The 23,135-nt window shown below is 56.4% G+C and overlaps 1 protein-coding gene across 17 annotated transcripts; it reads right to left on the bottom strand.

Annotated features, from left to right (window-relative positions):
* Positions 1-1,604: 1,604 nt before the first annotated feature.
* On the bottom strand, positions 1,605-22,390 carry TPM1 (tropomyosin 1). Of its 17 annotated transcripts, XM_032233502.1 has the most exons (10): positions 22,154-22,387; positions 21,055-21,180; positions 20,758-20,883; positions 14,633-14,766; positions 13,786-13,903; positions 13,149-13,219; positions 12,100-12,175; positions 10,580-10,642; positions 9,642-9,711; positions 1,605-2,543 (listed from the first exon to the last, which is right to left on the bottom strand). In XM_032233502.1, exons 1-10 carry the CDS (start codon positions 22,265-22,267, stop codon positions 2,461-2,463), a joined length of 981 nt encoding a protein of 326 aa, XP_032089393.1. In that variant the 5' UTR covers positions 22,268-22,387; the 3' UTR covers positions 1,605-2,460. The 17 variants fall into 17 exon arrangements, with proteins under 17 accessions (XP_032089393.1, XP_032089389.1, XP_032089388.1 ...); XM_032233498.1 differs by lacking the exon at positions 21,055-21,180 and having other exon boundaries at positions 22,154-22,385; XM_032233497.1 differs by lacking the exon at positions 20,758-20,883 and having other exon boundaries at positions 22,154-22,385.
* Positions 22,391-23,135: the final 745 nt, after the last annotated feature.

Consider the following 23,135-nt stretch of genomic DNA (forward strand, 5'->3'; position numbering starts at 1 on the left):
TCAGGGCCAGAAGCAACGCGTCCCACCCTTGGCCAGACCATCCTCCATGGTGCTCATGGACAACAGTAGAGTTGGAGGCTTATTGTCTCTGGAGTCCTTTCTGGGCTGTCTTAAGTTCACTGAACAGCCGGTTAAAACGAAGGGGAATGTCCCAAGGATGTGCTTTTCTGCCCTTTTAGCCCCAAAGTCAACAACAGAAGGAGCGATGACCTGTTGGGGGAGAGAGGAGGAAAGCACAGGCGGCCAGATATTTCGGCCACTCACAATCGCAGAATCCAGGAAATGAAGGGGAATCCAATTCCAATTAAGTTTTAAACCCTTCGACTTCGGCACCAGGCCAGGCCAAACAATTTTCAAACGTGCCATAAAATTCAGACCAGATGGGGCCCCCTAGCACCACATGTTGTTTTAACTCTCATTCCCGCTTTCCCCATGAAGCTGAATCATTTATCATTTGCCAAAATTATCTCCACTTTAGACAAAGTCTGGCTTCATTTAGCAAAGTTTAACTTTGTCCCACAGCTAAGGGCCTGGCTATCGCACCGCATTGCAAGAAGTAAACCCTAGAAATGGGTGTCCAACCTTGGCCACTTTTTAAGACCTGTAGCTGGCTGCGAAATCCTGGGAGCTGAAGGCCACAGGCCTTAAAAAGTGGCCAAGGTTGGACTCCGCTGCCCTAGACTCGTAGGGGTCAAGAAGGGGAACATGAAGATTAGAGTACTGAGCCGAGGTGGCACAGTGTTAGGGTGCAGCACTGCAGGCCACTTCAGTTGTGTCAGCTTCTGCCTTGCTATTGCCTCAGCTGCCATGTAACGGGGAGGGAGGGCTGGTATTTGGGAGGGGTTAATTGATGTGCTGGAGGAATGTTCTAGGATGTTCGAGTTCTTCGGATAGCGCATGCGTGGGACCTTCCCACTTATATTAACGGCCTCAACATTCCATCTTCGTGATGCCTATTTGAAGTTATCTCACACCTGACACTTGAAGGACTTATGATTGGCCTGATGCTATGACCTTAAGGGGTGGAGAATGGACTATTCTATATATCAATCGCTTTCGCGCCTAATTAAGTAGACTTTGCTTCGCAACCGCTTGCTTACCATTTATAATTAGTAAAAGTACTTTTGTTTTCCCGTCCATGGAGTCTCTAGTCTTTCTTTCCTAATTATGTAATGGAGTGAAGCTGACAAGTTGACTGCTAGCTGCAATTCAAATCTCACCGGCTCAAGGTTGACTCAGCCTTCCATCCTTCCGAGGTGGGTGAAATGAGGACCCGGATTGTTGGGGGCGATATGCTGACTTTGTAAACCGCTTAGAGAGGGCTGAAAGCCCTATGAAGCGGTATATAAGTCTAACTGTTATTGCTATTGCTATTGCTATAGAGTTTCTCAAACCTGACAACTTTCAGCTGGGTAGACTTCATCTCCCAGAATTCCCCAGCCAAATCCCTCCATCTGGAACACTGCCCAGGTTGGAAACTTCTGCTCTTCACCCAGCAGGAATCCTCAAACCATCCCAGGCAAATGACCGTCCAACCTTGGCTTGGAAACCTCCAATGATGGAATCCTTCAGGGAGCAGAATAAAGATCACAAGGCTACAACCGTTGGGGTTTTTTTTAAAAAAAATGTTCTAGAGTGTGTATTTTATTCCATGATCATCAATTATACAATGTTTACATACAGAAATGATTCTCCAAAACTGCTCAGAACAAGACAAGGGAAAGGCGTGTTGAACAAACAGGCGGCAAAGACCAAAACGTATTTGGTTCAGGCAACACAAAAACTGCCGTGGGAAGTTCTCCCTGTAAGGTTAAGGATGGGCTCCCAAGCGCAACAGATCTTCGAAGCCGCCACAAAACCTTCCGCAGACCAAAATGCTGCCGATGCTCAAGGTTTCTTTTCATGCTGAGCCTCAGGCCCCTCCAGGGGAAAAAAAAAGAGCTCCCGGCTGGGTGAAGGGCTGGGTCATCCAGGGAGGGGCTGGAGGGCGGCGTGGCTGACTCTTCTTTCAAGACAAGCAGGTTAAAATCCCCTCCCCACTTCGCCCTGCGCCCCTGACAGTTGGACCGAAGGAGACCTACCTTGGCAACCCTAACAAAAGAATATTCCCATTTTTTTTGGAGCCTGCAGACAATTGGCATTAACTGACTCCATCCAAAGCGTAGGCAACAGGAGTCCCAAGAAGGGCACCCCATAGCTGGCAGATGCCCCCCCCCCCCTCCAATAACTCCTGCATCTTGTCCCCCTCTTAATCTTTTCCCCAACTCCACGCCTGGATAGAGCGGACAGGCCTGGGATGATTGTGGCAACAAGGGGGCGGGGGGTGGGTGGGAAGCGGGAATGATAAAATAAGGACACATTTCAAGAGGTTTCATGGCAAGCAGGTGGTGTTTTTTAAAACAAAAAAACAAAACTAGAAATGAAATTGATGTTGGCATCATCCCAGCTAAGGGACTTATATCACATGTTGTTTAACTCCAGTAGAGTTTGGTCCAGCATCTGATGCATATTGAAGTTCTCTTCTTTTGCATTAGCCACTTTTTCTGTTTTGGGTCGGAAAAAAAAAATGAAAAGGCGTCATTTGGAGGCACCCTTTAACGGCAGGAAGGCAAAGATTGCGGTGAAACCCCTATGCATAGCTTCACTGTGGCAGTCAAAGTATTTGAAGCAGAAAAGGCACAAAGCACCTTCTAGCCAGGCCTCGGCCCCAAAGGGATCTGGCCAAAGTCAAACTTGTTTTGGCGTATTTAAGACAGAAGAGCCAAGGTGGCGCAGTGGTTAAATGCAGCACTGCAGGCTACTGCTAGATCAGCAGGTCAGCGGTTCAAATCTCACCGGCTCAGGGTTGACTCAGCCTTCCATCCTTCCGAGGTGGGTAAAATGAGGACCCGGATTGTTGGGGGCAATATGCTGACTCTCTGTAAACCGCTTAGAGAGGCCTGAAAGGCCTATGAAGCGGTATATAAGTCTACTGCTATTGCTACTATTGCTAGAACCGGAGCACCTTAAAACACCTGAAGGAGTCGGTGACTTGTCAGTTATTGCTGTGGCAACTGGCTGACTAAACCTGCCTCTTTCTAAAAAGAAAGAAAATCCACCCTTCTTTTTCTATCACAAATTTAAAAAGGTGGGGGGAGAGTTAAGTTGCAGCAGAAAGAAAAGAGAAATCCATGTACTAAAAATGTTGACCGAAGCATTTTGCAATTTTACTCCACCAGGACTGCAGAAATGGTAGAAGGGTGGAGGAAAGAGGCAGCTCTCTGTCTGCTGGGGAAATTTCAGGGATTTTTCTGCTGCTGGGGAAAAGTGGAGCGTCTTTCACAGGGTAAAGTCACATGCATACTGTGTAGGAAAGGATTAAATACACGTCTGTGATGGGAGACAAAAGCACAGAAGCTCGGGATCCACATACGATCAACACAGCAACAGCCGTTTCACAATGATGCAAAGGTACCACAAGCGGAGGTGACCAACAACAGGTGACCTGGGCTAGAAAAGTGAGTGTTGAGACCTCATTCCTGGGCCCCACAGGAAGCAAACGTCACCACGGTTCCAATTTCAGCATATCCCCCCCCCCCAGAGCAGAATTGCTAGTAAAAGCACCCCTCCCAAGGAGGAGACTCCTCGGTGGCCTCCCTTTAATCAGACCATGATCCAGAGCGTAGCCCATCTTAAGGCTGAGACAGAACCTGAAAGCCTCCTAGCCCCCCCCCCCCAGCTTCAGCCCCAACCGGCGGCAGCAGACACAGGCCCCTCGCGTGGTTGGGCGGCAGGCGAGTCGAGAGACCTGGGTTAGGAAGCACGGAAGCTTAGTCCTCATTCAGGGCCAACTTTAGCTCATGAGTGAGACGCCGGTTTTGCTCAAGCTGCTGGTAGAGCTGGTCTGTGCAAGTCGGCAAGTGGACAGGAGAAGGAGGAAGAGGAGGAAGGAAAAAGGCAGAAAGAAGAGAAACGGTTAGAGGGAAACGCCACCCCGTAGAGTCGGTTTAGTAGGACAGATCAGACACACCAAGGCAGGAGCCCCGTACCTCCTTTGGTGAAGTATCTCAGGAAGGAAGGAAGGAAGGAAGGAAGGAAGGCAGTTCCACCCTCAGTGGAGGGCCATGCATCGCTCAGCCCCGTGGGGAACAACCCATCTCTCCCACTCAGAAGATGTCCACTGGCTTCCACAAGGGAGAGGGCTGGGCAGGTGCTGGTGGTGGCCATAAGGCAGGACTGGCTGGTTCCAGCAAGGGAGACAGACAGGTCCTGGCCCAAGACCTCCTCTGCCCACCCAGAGTCTTCAAACTATCTCTGCCTCCCCGTCCCTGTGAGCTCCTACATAAGACCTTGCTTGCAATTCTCACCTGAGACACCTCCGAGCCTGGGTTCTGTGCAGGTGACTCTGGCTAGTCCCGAGTCCCCCACCCAGGTTCTCCTGGATTCTTTAGGGCAGTGTTTCTCAAGTCCGGACATCTTCAAGTTGCCAAGGTTGAGAAACACTGCTTTAGGGGATGTGACGAGCAAGGCCTCCAGAACTTCACGGGAGGCTTGGAGAAGCCAGAGCCTCAATTTGCAGAAGACCGAGAGGAGGCTCTTTTGTGTAGCCTATGTGGGAGCAGACAGGCCTGCTGCTGGGGGAGCTCCCCGGGGCTCCCTCTCTGGGCTGCTGGAACGGCCCCAGGCACAGCCACTCAAGGAGCCTCCTGGTTGGGCTTCAAGAGCCACGGGGGGAGGAAGGTGGTGGGATCGATGACCCCTGCGTGGAAAAGGTCTTTGGGGCAGGGACTAACTAGCTTTTCACAACCATCTCTACACTAACCCGGTTTGGGGTTGGTCAAAACCCAACCGTGGCTTCCTGATGGAGCCAAAATGGCTTAGGCTAAGCCCAGCCCACTTCAGCCAATGGCCTTCCCTCTTCCCCAGCCTATTCCCCCACCAAATGTGCAGGGGGCCTCCAGGTGTGCATTCCCCACTGCAACCCCTTCTACTCAGCCCAAGCCATCCACGACGGCCTCCGCTCTTGCCCCGCCCCATCCCACCCCATCCCCAAAGCCCCCTCCCTTCAGAGACCCCTGCCACCCCCTCGAAGCTGCTAACCCCCCTCCCTGCACAGGCTCCGTCCTGCCAGAAGAGCTGCGAAAGGGGCAGGGGGAGAAAAAAGGATGAAAAAAAGAAAGGCGGGTGGAAAAGGAAAATAATAGAATGAATCCCTAACAGAAGAAAGCAAATGTTTTAACTTTATTCATACTTGAAATGGAGGACATAAATAAAAGGCAAAAGGAGCAGCGAAAGAGATAACGACGTCGGGATTTTTCATTTATTTTACAGTGAAAGTTGTAGAGTTCCTGTACAGCTGAAAGGCCCAAAGTGGGGAGAGGGGAGGGCAGGTGAGGGGTGGGGGAGGAGCCCCAGGAGGGGAGGGGGGAGCGGGAGGGGAGGGCAAGGAACCGGACAGCAGCTTGGAAAAGATGGTTCACCCAGGCTGACGAAAGAGAGGTCTTGGGAGGAGTGAAACAAAGACACTTATCTGTATGAAGATAAAAAAGAAGAAATAAAAATGGCAGAGCAGATGGAGAAGGAAGGAAGGAAGGAGGGAGGGAGGAAGGTTGGGAGGGAGGAAGGAAGGAAGGAAGGAAGGAAAGGAAGGAAGGAAAGGAAGGAAGGAAGGAAAGGAAAGGAAAGGAAGGAAGGAAGGAAGGAAGGAAGGAAAAAAGGGAGAGCAGAGGAGAAAAAAGGCACCAGGATAACGGAAACAGCATCTACCCTACAACAACCCTTCACCCCCATCTTTCGGTCAGCATCCATGGGACCCCTGGGAGAGGGAGCCAAGCCCTCCAAGGGGAACCTTGCCAGCCTGGAGGCAGCCCTCTCTATGGGCATCAAATCTTTCATCCTTTTAACTTCGCCTCCAAGATCTGACTTTTTCATGAAACCAAAGTCAGTGGGTTTGGATATTAACCCCCCCCCCCTCTCTGCTTAGTAGTCAAATCTGAGCTGTGTTTTGAAACTCTCCCCCCCATCCTTTGGAAATGGCCCAGGTCAGGAGGGAGTTAGGGAGTCCGAGGTGACCCTTCGCTCTCTGGCCCCTGCAAGCTCCGTATAAGGGACCGCTTTCCAGCCAAGGCTCCCCTCTCCCCCCTTGGCCAACCCCATTTTAAGCAGGGAGGGGGGGAGATCGCCCTCTCTTTCAGGGAACCTTCCAAGCGGCATTTGACTTACGCTAAATATTCCACTTTTTCTTAACAGCATTTTAATCATGCCACATCCCATCCCATCAACTGCACGATGCCGTGATTTGTAAAAGAAAACAGCCAGCAGGGGATGTTAAACACGCATATATAAAATTTCCCAAATATGCAGGGAACCCAGACCTACAAAGAGGATTGATTATTCAGACTATGACTTTGGGAATTCAAGGGAACAACAAAAACAAACCACTGAATGGCAAACTCGGGGCTAATTGTTGCTTGTCAATTAAGCCGGGAGAATGCAAATCACTCCAGCATAATTCAGCTCTGAGATTAGATTCCACACTCCGAAGCAACCTTCAGCGTCTGCCCAGCAGTAAATGAGTCTCCTGCAGGCAGGCACTTGGCTTTAGGGATTTTTTCCCCTCTTTAGTAAGTTAGTACAGTCCGTTTGCACACGGGTTAGTAGGAAGGTTATGGGTCAGGTACAACTGACTTCCGTTTAGCATTTCTGACATAGTATAAACTTGAAATGACTGATGGATCTTTAAAAAGTCTTTAAAAAACCCTTTTTAACCTGAGGGCTTCTGCTTGTGCTGGGCTACACAAACTAAAACTTTTGTGCTAGACTAAAATGGCCACAGGGAGTTGTACCCCACCATATCTGGTGAAACGTTCCCCCCCAAATACATTTTAAATAGTTTCTGGATAATTACAACTTTCTCAATCAACACGGAAAGGCAAACAGATATGAATAGGTGTAGATGTGTAAATATATTAAGACATAAAAGGTGGGATGCTTTTTGAATGAATACTATACTTTTTCAAAATCCCTTGACAAGTAGCCTCAATATTATTCTGCTAAAAATGTGCTCATTCACCATTGGCGAATGCTTAATTCAGTGTTTCTCAACCTTGGCAACTTGAAGATGTCTGGACTTCAACTCCCAGAATTCCCCAGCCAGCATTTGCTGGCTGGGGAATTCTGGGAGTTGAAGTCCAGACATTTGCTGGCTGGGGAATTCTGGGAGTTGAAGTCCAGACATTTGCTGGCTGGGGAATTCTGGGAGTTGAAGTCCGGACATCTTCAAGTCGCCAAGGTTGAGAAACACTGGCCTAACTGAAATCAAAAGCAAAGGGGATTTTCAGGTGAATTGTACTTCGAGGGGGCTCCCTTGCTGCAAATTGTGTGGGTCCACAGAGGCAAGAGACCCCACTCCAGGGAGAAACACTACGTCTCCTTCTGCTGAAGAATTTCCTCTTGTACAGCAAGCATTTTCCACAAAATAAGCTTACCCAGGCACTGTGGGCCTGATTGGACCTGACGCTTAAAAATACCTCTATTTACGGGGAGTTTCTTAATAAGAAGGCTTGGCTTGCCAACCGGAAGAGTAGGGGGGCTTTGGTACAGAAGCCGAGAAATGCTGAAACGGAAGAGAACTGAAAGGAGGAACTAAAGATTAAGCAAACAGTGTGGAACCAAATGCAGGAAAGCAGGGGAAAGGAAAGGAAGGGACACACATTCAAGTCAGCCTTGCCCTGCATTGTCCAGGCAAAATGCTTGCTCCCCCATCCTTAATTCAGAATAATCTCACAGCGTTAATGACTGTCGCTCTCTGGCCCTCTCATTGGAGAGTCTGCTAAATGACAGCTGCTGAAGCCCAGGGCAAACTCAACAGTATTTGCACGAATAGGGGGGCCATGCCACCCGCTGCCAGCCAATTGCATTCTGTGCCAGTCCACTGAGGACTGGAAAATTGCAAAAACAGAGGGTGCTTAAAGAGCACGCTCACACGTACAACGTGCAGGACAGGAGGAGCGAGCACCGCCTGACTTCGCAAGGCTGACTTGAGACACCAGGGGCAGGCAGAAAACAGGGCGCCATTTACATGGAGGTCATGTCGTTGAGGGCGTGATCCAGCTCCTCGCTGATGGCTTTGTACTTGAGTTTCTGGGAATACAACTCGTCTAAAGAGTTGCCGAGGAGAAGGTGGAAGGAGTGCAGAGAGAGGAGGCAGTGGTGAAAGGAAGCACCGTCCAGAAATCCGGCCGGGAGCAGGGAGGAAGGGTGTGCAGGCATCGGCAGGAGGGAGAGTGGGATGAAACACAAGAGAGGTCAGGAGGAGGATTTGAAAAGGGCTTTCGCAAAACAAGAGTGAGAAAAAGCCGAGCTGGCAGGGGGGAAAGTGAGGATTCTAGCAGGAAAGGGGCTTCTGGTGCCCAGAAGCCTGGCTCTAGCTGGAGGCCCCTCTGCCCTCGGCGCGGGTGCTTGCTCGAAGCACCTGGCTGCCAGACCTCCAACTGCACGGAGGCAGGGCAGGGAACTGGGAGAGGGAGAAGGGCCCCGAGGGGGTCCTTCCTCTGGGGACCCGCTTGGTGCTCAAGCGGGGAAGAAACCCCACTTCTCCATCTTTGGAGGACCTCAGACCAGAAAGGGTTTGGACGATTTTCTCCACCAATCACTCAACTTCCTTCTTAAATCTCCAATTCTGGACCCCTTTTCCAAGAGCCTCTTCCTCCAGAAAGCTTCCTCAACTGAGGTCCTCCATGAGGACAAGGCTACAGGCCAAGTGTGGGGAAGCCTGTGGTGTCCCAAATGTTGTCTCCTCCCTCCTTGGCATCCACCCCAAAGCCGAGGACCCAGCGGGCAGCCCTAACTGCTGGGCTTCTTGGAGGCCTCCACTTGGTATCTGCCCAAGGGCTCCTTTCCTCCCTCCCTTGGCAGGAGAGGTCCGGGTGGCACCGCAGCCACCACCCAACAACTATCCCGGTCTTCTCCAGCAGATCCTGTGAGTCTAGTAAGGATGAAATTCTTCCACGGGAAAAAGATCCCAACCGTTGGCGAAGGGAACCCATCCATCCAGGTGTGCAAAGCCAAACTCTGTTCCCACACAAACAAGTCAGAGGTCGCCACCCAAAAACCACTGTGACCACCACGTCTTTGCATCTGGGAATTAAGCTCATTGTTGAGATTCCCAATTGAGGGGAAACTCAGGGCGGGACGAGACATGGCGCTCGATGAACTGGAGACGTTTGGATGACACAATATTCACCCCAACTTTTACGTTCATTCAGATGTTCAAACCTCCCACCCTTTATTTCCATTAAAGCAACGTTTCTCAACCTTGGCAACTTGAAGTCCGGACATCTTCAAGTTGCCAAGGTTGAGAAACACTGCATTAAAGCAACGTTTCTTTCTTCTCCCCTCTCCCAATTGAGGAGGGGGGGGGGGGCTGATGCTCTGATTTAAGATACCTGCCGAAGGGCGGCGGCTGAATCGCTGAAAGTCCCCCTCAAGCCCTTCGCACCTTCGTCTCTTGCTCAAGAGGGGAATGCCCGGTGGGACAAGCGGTCAGCACCTGGTTGAAGGAGACTGACCAGAACCACCCCCCACCCCGTGTGAAGCAGTGGCTTCCCAGGTGGCCTCAGGGCAGCAGCTGCAGAAGGACAAAGGCAGGCAAAGAAACGTACCTTCTAAGTCGTCGATGCTCTTCTCTAACTTGGTCACTGACCTCTCTGAAAATTCAGCTCGGGTCTCAGCCTGTGGGTCAAAGCACACGCAGGGGGGTCAGGAGGCGGCTTGGGGGCCCCCCCGCGGCATTTCCCCCCAGAAAAAGCTCACTGGATACAAAGAATTGCCCCCATGGCCAACACTGGACCTGAAGCAGCCCAAGGTGTGTTCAGCTGTTCCCACCAGAAAAAGAAGCGGGCTCTCATCAGAGGCAGCCCCAAAAGAGCACCGGGAAGCTGGACTGGATGCAGGCCCACCGGATGGGACTTGAGTGGGAATACACACACACACACACACACCCCAGGGGTGGGTTTCTCGCCCCGTTCCAACCGGTTCGGTTGGAACGGGGCCGGCAGCGTCCTCGTGCACGCGCGCAGCGCACGCATGCGTACTAGCGTCTGTGCGATGCTCCAGCTGCTCCTGGAGGATCGCGCAGGCGCTGTATGCGTCCTGCGCATGCGTGGAAGCGCAGAACTCGTCAAAACCGGGTAAGGAACGCGGGCGGGCGGGTGGGCCCTTCGGCGTTCCCGGAAGTTACTTACTTCCGGGTTCACCGACCAACCGGTTCGCGGGGACCGCCGCGAACCGGTTGAAACCCACCCCTGACACACACACACCCATTCGTGCAACATTCCCAACACAAGAGCTCTGCAACTATGCCATAGTTTCATTGCGCTCAATGAAGAAGATCTTTCTCCTTCGGCTGCAGGGGAGCGGATTAAGAAGGGAGTGTGGCTTTGGGGCAAAGTACAACACACTCCTGCACACCCTGAGCGGCTGACACTCCCTTGGGCCACCTCAGCATTCCAGGAGGCAAAGAACAATCCCAGCAATGTTGACCTCCCCCCACCCTCCTCCTCCTCCAGAAAACCCGCTTCCTTGTTTTGGGGCGGTTTACCTCTTTCAGTTTGTCAGTCAGGATCTTGATTTCCTCTTCGTATTTGTCTTCCTTCTGAGAGTACTGCAAGTGGAAAGGACAAAAACACGACACGCCCGAGGTGAGGAACCACGCCGGGCCTCTCCAAACCGCCCTCTCCATACCGGTTGCACAAGGGGGGCCCTGCAGGGGGGCCGGCTCAGAATCGAGCAGGAGGTTTGATCAGACAGGGCTGAGAGAGGAGCAGGCCACGTCCACGGATGCTGGACTACAACCCATCTCCTGGGGGGGGGGGTCAAGGTGGAAGACCAGGGGAGGGGGCCTTCGGGCATGGCGATGTTTTCCACACCACTGAAGAATACTGGCCTGCCACCACTTCCAAAAGTCCAGCTTTCCAACTCAAAGGGCCTCCTGAGCCCCCCCAAAAAGGATGGCTTCTCCTCCTCCGGGAGAAGCCCGTCTTGCCCACCACCTTGCCATCCGGGCTGCACGACCGCCCAGCGCTGAAAGCGGCAGCTGGAGGGCTGCAAGGGCCCCCCTCCCTCCCTCAGCGCAGGGCAACGTCAGCACGAAGTGGAGCGGCCCCTCGGGCTTCCCTTTTTTGCACGCCGGTTGTGCAAAGGCCGTGGGGCAGGAAGACGTGGGCCTCTTGGGACTCAAGCAGGGACAAAATCGGGCGTCCGAGGGCGTTCTTGGACTAGAGCCCCTGGGGAATCAGGAACACTCCTGCGGAGACCCACCCCCCCTTCCAAGGCTGAGAGCTCCTCTTTCACTTCTGATTTTGCTGCTTAGGGGAACCAGGCTTGGGGGCTCTGCAGGATGGAGCCCGTTGGCAGAGGTGCCCCTGAGCCTCCTCTCGATTTCACGGGAGGAGAAGCACTTTCTCTCCTCCGAGAAAGCGGAGCAGGGCAGACCCAAGAGGAGCAGCCTGGATTGAACTGGGGAGTCCTTGGCTCTATCTCTGAGCCGGGTGCCAAAGAAGAAACACTGATACAAACCTGGCTCTTGTGACAAAGCCAGAGAAATTTTTTTTTAAAAAAAAAACCACCCTGGAAATTTGCTTGCTGTGCAGATTCATGAAACCACGTCGCTCTTTTCCTTTCGCTTCGCTGCCAGATCAGCAGCCTAAGTGCCCAAAGGTCAAAGACCTCCTCCCTTTAATCCTTGGCCCTCCTGGCTATTTCGGGCTGCCCAGACGCCACGGTCTGAGATGAAACCCAGAGCGGTCCAGAAGGGAAGCCTTTCTCAGCTTGACCACTTGAACGCCTGTGGACTTCGAGTCACAGAATTCCCCACCCAGGGAGGGCTGGAGTCCATCTATGCTGGCTGGGGAATTCTGGGAGTTGAAGCCCACCCATCCGCCGGTTGCCACAGCTGCTTGGCTCCAAACGAGGCTGCACATATCCACTCGGGAGCCACCCGGGACGGAAAAGCGAAGCGGACAAGGCCAGAGGGCTGTGGGACTCGGAAGGCGAGACCTGTGTTGTTGGGGGCAGCTGCTTCCTTCCCCACCTGGCCTTGCTCCTCCCTGCCCGTCCTACCTTCTCCGCCTGAGCTTCCAGCGACCTCAGGTTGTTGGTCACAGTTTTCAATTCCTCTTCAAGTTCAGCACATTTGCTATTATTTGGGGACGCAGCCAGGAAAGGGGGCAGGAGGAAGACCAGTCAAGCCCAGGAAGAGAAGGGGAGAAAAGATAGAGAAAAAATGAAAACAGAATCTCAAAGCTGAAGGAAAGGGCCTCGGAAGCAGCTGCACCACTCTGGGACCACCAAATCGAGACCGCCACTGCGCTCAAGGGGCACGGGGAGAAGACCCCCTCCGTGCTCTCGCCTGCAGCTGAGGCTGCGCAGGGAAGGAGGAGGGGCAGGGTCTCCCAATTAAGAGCCCCTCTCCTCTAATCAAAGGCAGGCAAACAGGGGGCTGTCTGGCTGTCCTGGGGCATTTTGGAAGCCCCTCTGGCAGAGGCCAGCCTCGGTTGCAGCCCAGGGGTCCCAGAGAGGCCAGCTCCTTTCCTCGGGCTCAGTCACGGCCACAAGGCTTCCACGAACACACGCGTCCGATCGGAGCTTTTGGAGACAAAGAAGAGCCACGCAAGCGAAGCAGGAGGAGGCCAGGAAAAGGAGGAGGCCAGAAAGAAGGCGAGAGGCACCTCAGCCGCCAGGTTTGGGCTGCGGCTAAGCCCGGACTTTGCATTCACCGACGGACGCTGATGCGTGCCAGTACCTTTTCCTCGGCCGCCATGAGTGCTTTCAGGGTCTGATCCATGGTTCTTAGCTGTTCTTCCAGCTGTCGGACTTGGCTGTTAGTGGACACAGGAAACGCACAAGAGCCATTCACAAAAACCGGTGAGCCAGTGACAACCACAGCATGCAGTGACCCAAACCACACCAGAGCTCCCCCGCCGGACGCCGACACAGCCGTAAGCACACACAGGCAAACACACAGGCGGGCGGACACACACCGCAGCCCCTTCCGCTGGGGCGCACAGCCGGGCACGGTTGCAGCGGGGGGCCAAAAGAACATCCACCACATCCACGGACAGCAGCGCAAGGCCATCAGCAGCAACAGCAGCCCCGGGAGGGAGACTCACCTTTCGGAGAGCTCGGCCCGCTCTTCTGCACGCTCCAAGTCGCTCTCAATGATCACCAGCTTCCGGGCCACCTACAGCCGCCGTGGAAACAGAAAGGGGGGGGGAGATGAAGCTGGGAGGGGCCACCCCAGCCAACAGGTGCCTTCTGGGGGGCTGCTTTCCCGGCAGAATGGCTTTGCCTCCTCCTAAAACGCATCCCTGAACCTCCGGGGGGCTTTCAGAGATACAAGCGGAATGTTAGGCCCAAAAGGCAAAGTGGGGAGTTACACAGTGAAGAGGAGGCACCACAGGCCTCGGTCCCCCAAAGCTCTCTGGAAGAGCCACGGCTTCTAGAGTCCATGCAGACTTGGGGCTCAGGCAGTTTCCAAGGAGGGGCTGCTCCACTGTCAGCCCCCTCCAGGCAGGTGGGGGCCCTTAGCAGGCTGCTCCCGATGGCTCAAACGTGGCCCTGAAACCGCAGCCGGAGGGGCAGAGAAGCAGGTAGGAGCTGGCCAACGGCTGCCACCCCTCCCCTGCCCATTCCCGGTGGGACTGCTCCAATGCCTGGAGCTCGGCCGCCCGAGGTCCGCCCTTTCCTTCCCATGGAGGCGCCCACCACACCCGAGGGGATGCCAGGCCAGGGTCAGCGGAGGCTCACCTCCTCGTACTTCCGGTCGGCGTCCTCAGCGATGTGCTTGGCCTCCTTCAGCTGGATCTCCTGGATCTCCATCTTCTCCTCGTCCTTCAGGGCCCGGCTCTCAATGACCTTCATGCCTCTGGGAGAGAAGGGCACCGTCACGGGCAAAGCCAAGAAGCGCAGCCGTCCCAGGGCCACCCGCCCGGTTTGGGGTGCAACCACCCTGCTGCCCCTCGAGAGCTGCAGATGCCACCTTCCTTCCTAGCTCAACCACAGGGGCTGCCCCAGGAAGAGGGCACGGGGAAGATGCCCACCCTGCAAGTCTTCTGCACCCAACGCCCGTCTCTCCACACGCCCCACCCTGCAAGTGCTCAGATGGCGCTCTCCCTGCCCTCCCCTGCGTGTACGCCTGCGTTTGTGCGTATGGGAGAGAAATCCTGGCGGAGAGTCTCTCCTTAATCAACATTTGTCTAGAGTTTCTCTTGAAGACGGGAGGCTGGCTGGGGGATTCTGGGAGTTGAAGTCCACACGCCTTAAAATGGCAAAGATTGAGAGACACAGATCTAAAGTCCCTGACTGCCCTGTTACGTGGTTTCTTCCCCTTCACTGCCAATATTCACACAGAGGCTGGAGACCCACCCATTGGGGATGACAGAGTGAGTCCTGCAATGTGCAGGGGTTGGACTTGATGGCCTCGGAGGTCCCTTCCCATCCTGAATCTCTCTGTTTCACCTAGTTCCCCTTAAGGCAACAGGCCAGACCTCTCCATAGCCCAAAGGACACCGGGACACTCTTATTATCCAGAGGAAGGTAACTCTGGTGCCAGCCAAGCACCGGCCATGCCAGGGGGGGGGGGGGGCAGCCTCACCTCTCGCTCTCATCGGCCGCCTTCTCGGCCTCCTCCAGCTTCTGAAGGGCTGTTGTCAGGCGCTCCTGGGCACGATCCAGCTCCTCCTCCACCAGCTGGATGCGCCTGTTCAGAGAAGCCACATCGCTCTCGGCCTGGGAGTAGGAAGGAAGGAAGGAAAGGTGCTCATGTTTGCAAAGTGGGCAGGAGGGCGGCACTGAGTCATGAAGAGGGAGGTCAACCTCCCTCCCCAGAACCAGGGCCCGACATCCCTGGCTTTGCCACTGCCTGCCCATTCCCTCCATTTCACAGCCAAGAAAAAAAAGGAGAAGAAAAATTACTGCAATTTAACTTAAAATCGTTTGCTGCGCACCGTATTATTCCTACAGAGAGAAGGACACCAACGGACGGAAGCAGATCACAGCCATTGTGATTTGCATCAAGCCCATCGTCTTCTCTGCTTCTAAAAACTACCCAACAGCCACGCTCCCCGGGCCACATGTCTGCACCTTTTGGCTCAGGCCACACAGGAAGGAAGCCACCAGAAGAGCATAAGTTTATAAGTTTATAAGTTTAATAACATTTATATGCCGCCCAATCTCGTAGGACTCCGGGCGGCATCCAGCGGCTGCAAACGCTCTTCTCTTACAGCAGGGGGCTCCAAACTTAGCCACCTTCAGCCTTGTGGACTCCAACTCCCAGAATTCCCCAGCCAGCGCATGCTGGCTGGGGAATTCTGGGAGTTGAAGTCCACAAGGCTGAAGGTGACGAAGATTGGAGACCCATTCTCTTACAGGAAACGCTCCTCTTGAATGCTCCCTTGCTAATCCAGATCAACTCCCAGCCAAGTTTATCCAGTGGCTGCTTCAGCCCCTTTTAATTCAAGCAAAGCAAAGCACATCTGGGGAATGGGGGGGGGGCGAGGGGGACGGGGACATCCCAACGCAACGCACACAACAGAATCGGCCTTTCTTGCATACTTTTCCCCTCCAGGGAAAGAGGGACGATGGCGCTCCGGTTAATCATTACCCCAAAAGGCATCTGGCTGCGTCCCTTGGAGGCCAAAAGGTTGCTTTCCTACTTCCTGTTCCCAAAGAGAAACCAGCAGGGCCAATTATGATCCCTTTCCATTTCCCACAAAGCAAAGCCGTTTCCTTATATGGTCACAAAAATACCCTTATTCCAAAGGACACACGTCCAAGGCCAAGCAGAGAAGCAGGCGCTGCGCTCCAGGGGGGCTGATTCTGGCAGAGTTTGGCCCAAAGAGGGATTGAGATCTTCAGCTCCCCCCCCCCCTGAAAGCAACCATTTCCCTTTTTCAACCCAGCCCCCTCTCCCTGCAACAGGAACTTCCCCCACCCCCCAGTCCTCAGTCTTTGGAAAGAAGGTCCGGATTCGGTCCAGGCCCGTGGCTGGCCAAGGGGGCAGGTGGGAGGGGCCCCTTCAGGTGAGCCTCCAACCCCCCCCCCCCAGGCTACCTGGCTAAAGGGGGGAGGGGGCAGTCAGACCCCAGAGGGGTTCAGCTGAACAGGCCCTCCTGGTCTGAACTGCAGCTAGAGAAAGAGAGGGGGGCCCATATCGTAACCCCCTTGCACCGCCTCCTCCTTCACCCAGAGGCCAACTGATTTCAGCCTGCCATAGCAGGAAGCAAGAGCCCTCCTTACAACTGGCTTTTTGGACTCCGAGGGAGCCTTTCAGCTTTATGGCCAGAAATATAAAACTGGGCCTCCCAGTTAAAGGCTCCTGCTGGTCCCAGTGGCTTGAGGGCTTCCTGGCCACGGTGGGCTTCCCTAAAACCAGTCGGGGTCTGGAATATACAGAGTCGGGGTGGAGGTTTTGCACCCAGGACCATTCCCCCTTGGGAGGAGCCCTGCAGGTGCCAGGAAGGGACCCCACCCTCACCAGGAGCTCCTTCCTGGGGAGTGGGGGGGGGCGCTCAGGGCTCCAGATTAAAGGGGGGGGCAGGAGGTCTGAGAAAGCACCCAGGGGCGGCGGGGGGGGGGGGGGGCTCTGAGGAAGGATCCAGGGAGCCCCTGGAACCAGAGGGACCCTGAATGGGGAGCTCCCATCTGGAGGGGCGGCGGTTGGGAAGAGAAGCTGGGGGGGGGGAGTCCCGGCGGGAATCGCCCCCAAGGCCGCAAGGGGGAGCCCGGAGCTCCCGCAGAGGCCGAAGGTCGCACCTGGCGGGGAAGGGGCGCTGCCTGCGGGGGCCAGGGCAGGGCGGGCAGCCGATGCCTCCCGACGGCATCCCCCCGGGGGTCGCCCGCCGCGCAGAGTGGGCGGAGGGGGGAGGCGCCCAGGTGGCCGGAGGGCTGCGGCCCGAGGGGAGGGGAGGGGAGGGGAGGGGGCGCCTTTGTCCCTCCCGCCCGTCTCACCTGCTCGCGCAGCGCCCGCTCCTCGTCCAGCTCCCGCTGCAGCCGCCCCGCCTGCTCCTCGGCGGAGTCCGCCTGTTCCTGCAGGCTGCGGATCTTCCTGCGCACCGCCTCGAGCGAGCTCAGCCCCGCCGCCATCGGGCCCGCAGCGCAGGAGGAAGGCGGGCGGAGGAAGAGGAAGGCGCGGGCGGGCAGGGCCGGGGAGGGAGGAAGGAAGGATGGGAGGAGGAGGACGGAGGGAGGAGCAGCAGCAGCCGCAGCCGGGATGCCCGGCCTCCGCGCAACGCAGCGCCCGCCTCCCCAGCCCGGCTCAGCCCCGCCTGGACGCCCCCGGCGGCGCCCGCAGAGCCCGCACTGCTCCGGCTGCGATGATGCGGCGTCCCCCCGCTGACCCCGATTCCAGAGGAGGCGAATCGCCCGCAGGACAACCGCATCCCCCGCACCCCCTCCGCTGCTCTGCCAGTCCCAGCCAATGGTCCCAGCAGCGGTTGGGCAACAGCAAATCTGTTAGGGTTAGGCAAATCTGGGGACTTTCCCTGGGAGACTGTTTCCAAGAAACCATTTGTGAGCCGGCACAACTCCCGAGGAAATCCCCAGGACGGGCGTGAAAGCAGCAGGGAACGAATGTGCAGAGGGAGAAGTGGGAAGAAGGCCGTTTACAACCTCCTGGGGGGGGGGGCACAGCTGGCCGGAAACCTTCCTCCACTACAACCACCTTCAAGGACAGGGACGCCTCCCAGTGGGCAAAGAAAGGCTCAATTAAAGCAGAGCCTAGTGGTGATGACCTCAGGGCTTTCCCAATATGGAAGGATGTGGGGGCTGAGATTTCCAGATTTCCCCCCACACAAACACACTCAGAGAATAGCAGTAGCAGTTAGACTTATATACCACTTCATAGGGCTTTCAGCCCTCTCTAAGCGGTTTACAGAGTCAGCATATCGCCCCCAACAACAATCCGGGTCCTCATTTCACCCACCTCGGAAGGATGGAAGGCTGAGTCAACCTTGAGCCCGTGAGATTTGAACCGCTGAACTGCAGATAACAGTCAGCTGAAGGGGCCTGCAGTACTGTACCCTAACCACTGCGCCACCTCAGCTCATGGGAACAGCAGGAAGTCCACAGGAGGCTCATCCGCTACCCCAAAAGAGCCCCAACCTGGGGCTGGGCTGAGATGGTGAGGACTACAAAGCCAACAGCCCTCAGCCAGGTCACCTCTGCCCCCCACAGCCCAGCTCTGCCAGCTGATCTCTTCCTCCCCTTTTCCTCTCTGTAGAAATGGGTGAGAAAAAAGAGATTTCTCCCTCCTGCTTTATCCGCCAGGAGGAACTGCAGCTAAAAGCCAGCCAAGGATGAGAATCTGGCAACCCAAACGCCCCTTCAGCTGCTTCAGTCCCATGAGCCACAAGGCTGGCCAGGAGGGCGAGGAAGAGCTGGCGGGGCAGAAGGAGCCCAGCCGGGACCCACTACAGGCAACGGGATAGGGATGACTTTCCCCAGCCTGACTCCGGCCTCTCATGCAGCCACCTGGAGGGAGTCCATCCACCTCCTTGGGAACCAGACCACACCGGGGCTATAATTGGGCCGGGGGCTTCAGAACACAGCTGTCTATACCTGGAAACCCCACCCCCACCCCATTAAACTGAACCAAGGTTTGCCGTAACAAACCTGCCCCCTTCCTAGTTTCCCCAGGAGAGAAAACCACTTGGAGAATCTTGACTTTGAAGGCAGCACGGTGGCCCCTTCTTGGCAGCCTCCCGGCTCATTTCTTTTGCCAAACGCAGCGTGTTGGGGCAGGGTCCCTTGATCTACAGCCCCCAAACTTGACAACTTTAAGACTTGTGGACTTAAAAGAAATCTGGCTGGAGACTTCCGAGAGGCGAAGCCTGCACGTCTTAAAATAGCCAAGTTTGAAACCTTCTGATCTACAAGATTACAGCCTGAAGGGGGGGGGGGAGGTGTTTTTGGAAGAGGAGCTGTGCAGTTAGGAAGTTGGGGACACACCTTCCCAGCCAGCCCAACGGTTGCTCAGGCTGGCTGCCCCTCCCCCCCCACCCACAGGCAGAGTCCGGATCCACCACGGAAGTGATGCATGGCTGAGCAGAGCCATGAGTCACCGCCGGGTCGCGCCAGCAAAGGTGAGCTCTTCCTGGCAACACCCCCCCTCCGCCCTCGTCCTGCACATCTGTCCCAGCAGCTGTTCCTCACCTACCACACCCCACAGCCCCCTTCTCTCTCTTTCTGCAAAATAATCCTTTTAAGGGCCAAAAGGAGGAGAGGCAAGACCTGGGCACTACTTAGAAGAAAAATCCACCCCAGGTTCCCCTCCATGCCTACAAAGAAATAAACCTTTTTCCCTGGAGGGGGAAAAAAACAGCAGAGGCTCCTCTCTGGAAATTCGGTAGCATTTCTCTGGCCTCCTTCCCTCCCTCCCTCCCTCCCCCTCCTCCTCCTCCTCCTCTCTCCTGCCTTTAACTGAGACAAGCTATTTCAAAATAGTCTGCATTCTCTTCCTTATAAGGAATATCTTCCCTGGGATCTATTTGCGGTTCCTTTGAACAAGTTAAATAAACGCCTGGCTGGAATGCTGACTCCCATCTATCGGAAAAGCCACAGCGAGGAAGGCAGGCGCATCTGAGCCAGATTAGGCACAGCAGCCTCTCACGGAGGAGCGACTTTCTGCGGTCCCAAAGTTGAAATGAAGTCAGATTTCTGTTGGGCCAGGCAGAACCACAAAGAGTTGGAGAACAGTTCAAGCCCCCGAAAGGCTCCCAGGCAGCGCCCATTGGCTCTGCCCCGTTTATCTTTCCTCCGCTCTGGCCTGGCTGCTCTTGATGGGCCTTAAACCCCCACGTGACACCCCCTCCCCCCCATGGCACTTTCTCCCAGGCCTGGGAGAGCTGCTTTCCTTCCCTTAAAGAGAGTGGTGGTAGTCCTCTGTATGACATCATCTGCTTGGGATGTCTGACTCCCCTGCCCCCAACCTTAAGGGGCCGACAGCCCAGATTTGGAATGAATTGCAGGGAAGGCTGTGGGGCCGGGAATGCTTGAGGGCTGCAGCCATAGGACGATTTAATACTTAGACAGGTGGGTGGGGGAGAGAGAGAGCGAGCTCCCTCTTCCATATAAAGTGCTGAGCTATATATAACCCCCACCCACCGGGTCTCTCCCCAGCCTTGAGTGATTGCCGACCCAGCAAGTATCCTCTCCTTGGCACGTCAAGAAACCTCTTGGCACGCCTTGGGCATAGAGCCTCAGCGACCTATCTTTGCACCACGGAGGCATTTGCATTTGTCCTCTGCGTACCTTTTCCCACGTGGGCATCTCGGCTCAAGGACTCACTAGGCCTGCTGGCCCAGACAAGCACTCTCACCCCTGTGGGTGCTGCAGGGTCTCTTACACGCATCGGAACCCCTGTCCATTTCCAAGCCTTTGGTTCTGGGAGGAAGGCGCTCTTTGTTTTGAACCCCCCCAGGGCTCCTGCCTGATGTCCCCAAAAGAGCTTCAGGTGCGGCTCCTGGGACCACAGCAGGACAGGTCTCTGCTGCTTCCTTGGCAACAATGCCTGCTGGGCATCTGGACCAGCTACCCAGGTGTCCAGGATTCTTGGCTGATGGATGGCACATCTCGTGCCCGCTTGGGTGGTGGCAGGCGGGCTGATCCCCACAGCCGGTGGCGAGTCCAGCACACAGAGAGGTTGAGTGACCCAGAGGCAGGAAGGTGGGGGCGCATGCTCCTTGGGGGAGGGGAGGGAGGGGGGTTTAGAGAGGTACTCACATCTGCAGCTTTCTTCTCTGCCACCTCCAGCTTCTCCTGGGCATCTTTCAGGGACTCCGAATATTTGTCCAGCTCATCTTCAGTGGTCTTCAGCTTCTTTTGCAGGGACACCAGGTCATCTTCCAACTGCCCGAAGGTTGGGGACCGGGGGAGGGGGGTGATGAGGGGCAGTGAGGGGAAGGGGGTGCGGCAGGCAACGCGATGGCGTGAAGGAGAAGAGGTGCAGAAGGACAGAGGGAGGAAAACAGGAGAGAGAGAGAGAGAGAGAGAGGCGGTTAGAGCATCCGGAGAGGCTACCTTGGTGGCATTCTCATCCGCGGTGAGGAGGCTGTCCTCGGCGCTATGCAGCTCCTCCAGGACGCGGTCCCTCTCGTCCTCCGAGACCCGCAGTTGCTTTTCCAACTGCACAATGTCCTCCTCCATCTAGCCCCCCCGCAGGCCAGAGGCAAAAAGAGGAGGAAGCCCTTTTAATCTCCCCCGGTCCGGCCTCCCCTGCCACCGGCCCCTCCCCAGGGCTGCCTTCCCAACCACTGCCTGCCTAATGCGGATGCTGGGGCTGCCTTTGGGACCCAGAGTGTTGTCTGAATGAAGCTACCCGCGTGCTTAGCTCACGACTAGGGGAACTGAGACCCCAGAGGAGGGGAAAGCAAGTTCACTCGGGTTGAGCCTATTGCAGCAAGAGGGCCAGGTGGAAGGTACCGATCCTGTGGGGCAGCTGGGAAAGGAGGGCTGGGCTGCCTTAAGGCCTCTGGCTTCCATGCCCAGTTGAGTCAGTTGCCTTCGTGGACTTTGAGTGAAGCCCCAGAGCCTGAGCCAGGTCAGGTTCTCCCGCTCCCCAACCTCCCATCATCCAGCTGCAGCTTCAAATCCCAGCTGTTTGAGCTGGGAATGACTGGAGGTGTAGTCCCAACACATCTGCAAGGCATCAAGTGGAGGAGGCTTGCATTAGCCCCAGTCGGGGCTCCATATCTGACCTTCCAGGAGCCAACCGTGGAGCGGGGCTCCAACTCCTCCTGCGACGGGGAGAAGAGGGGGGCTCTTTCCCACCAACGGGGCTCTTTCCCACTTGGCTGCTTTTCTCGGAAACGACCCACCCACGTCTATTCAACCAACTACCGGGGATCCAGCATCCCCAATTCAAAGCGGGGGGGGGGCTCGACAGGGAGAAGGACCCAGCCCAGGGAGGGCAGCCCCCCCCGCGCGCTCTTCCAAATCCCCGTCGAGGGAGATGCCGAGTCCCCCCTCCCCCAATTCCCGAGGCGGGCGGTGGGGGAAGCGCAGCGGGCATCCCGTCCCGGCCACCGGCTTCTCTTTCGGGGCGTCCGGAGCGAGCGGGGGTCCCTGGCGCGTCCCCGGCGGCTCCTTCCCGGGGGGGGGGGGTGGGCGGGCGGCCCACCTGCTTGCTGCGCTCCTCGGCGGCCTTCTTGTCCGCCTCGGCTTGCTCGGCGCGGTCCAGCGCGTTCTCCTTGTCCAGCTTCAGCATCTGCATCTTCTTCTTGATGGCGTCCATGGCGGCGGCGGAGGCTGCGGGGCAGTTGCCGAAAGTCCGTCGAGGAGGAGGAGGAGGAGAGGCGGCGGCGGCGGCGGCGGAGCTGCGTTGGGACGGTGGAGCTGGTCGGAGTGCGAGCGGCTCCGCGGCGGCCGCGGGCGGCTAAGTACCCTGGCGGGGCGGGGGGCGGGGGGGGCGCCGCATTCCGCCGGGCAGCCAATGCTTTTTTGGGAACGGGCCCCGCGCGCGCCGCCCCCTCCGCCCGCGCCCGCCCCGCGCCCGCCCCGCCTGCCCCGGCCGATGCCTAAAGAAGGGCAGGGCGGCGGCGGCCTCCCTCGCAGGGCTGGCGCTCCTGATGGCCGAAGCGGGGAGCGAGCGCCGCCTTGGCCAGAGGCAGTCTACCCCGACGAGAGGGGCAAAGGCGGGGGCCGCATCCCCGTCGCCAGCCGCTTCCTCCTCCGGCGACCACCCGGGGGCCGCAGCTTCGCTTGGGGGGGGGGAGAGGAGGGGGAGGCGCGCCGGCGTTGCAACGGGGGTCCTGGAGGTAGGCGGGGGGGGGGGAGACTGCCTCTCCGGGAGAGGCTGAAGTCTGAAGAAGCCCCCCCACCCCGCCCGATCAGCTCTACTCGGGAGAAAGTGGCAAGGCAGGAGGGGCAGCGCCAGCTCTGCACGCCTTCTGGGCACTCCGGATGCCCAGGCAGGAAACCACAACAAGGAGGCAAAGCTTCCCAGTTCCCCCCACAAGGGGTTTGGGGTGCTGGGATGCTCCTTTCGCTGTACCCCAAAGGGGAAAGGGAGGCCCTGGTTACCCAGCTGCCTTTCCCCAGCAACCCCAGGGGTTTCTGAGAAACCAGACTTGGCTGCATTGGCACAACCTGCTGTGCCAGAG

This window comes from Thamnophis elegans, chromosome 16 (genome assembly GCF_009769535.1).
Source record: "Thamnophis elegans isolate rThaEle1 chromosome 16, rThaEle1.pri, whole genome shotgun sequence".
NCBI lineage: Eukaryota > Metazoa > Chordata > Lepidosauria > Squamata > Colubridae > Thamnophis > Thamnophis elegans.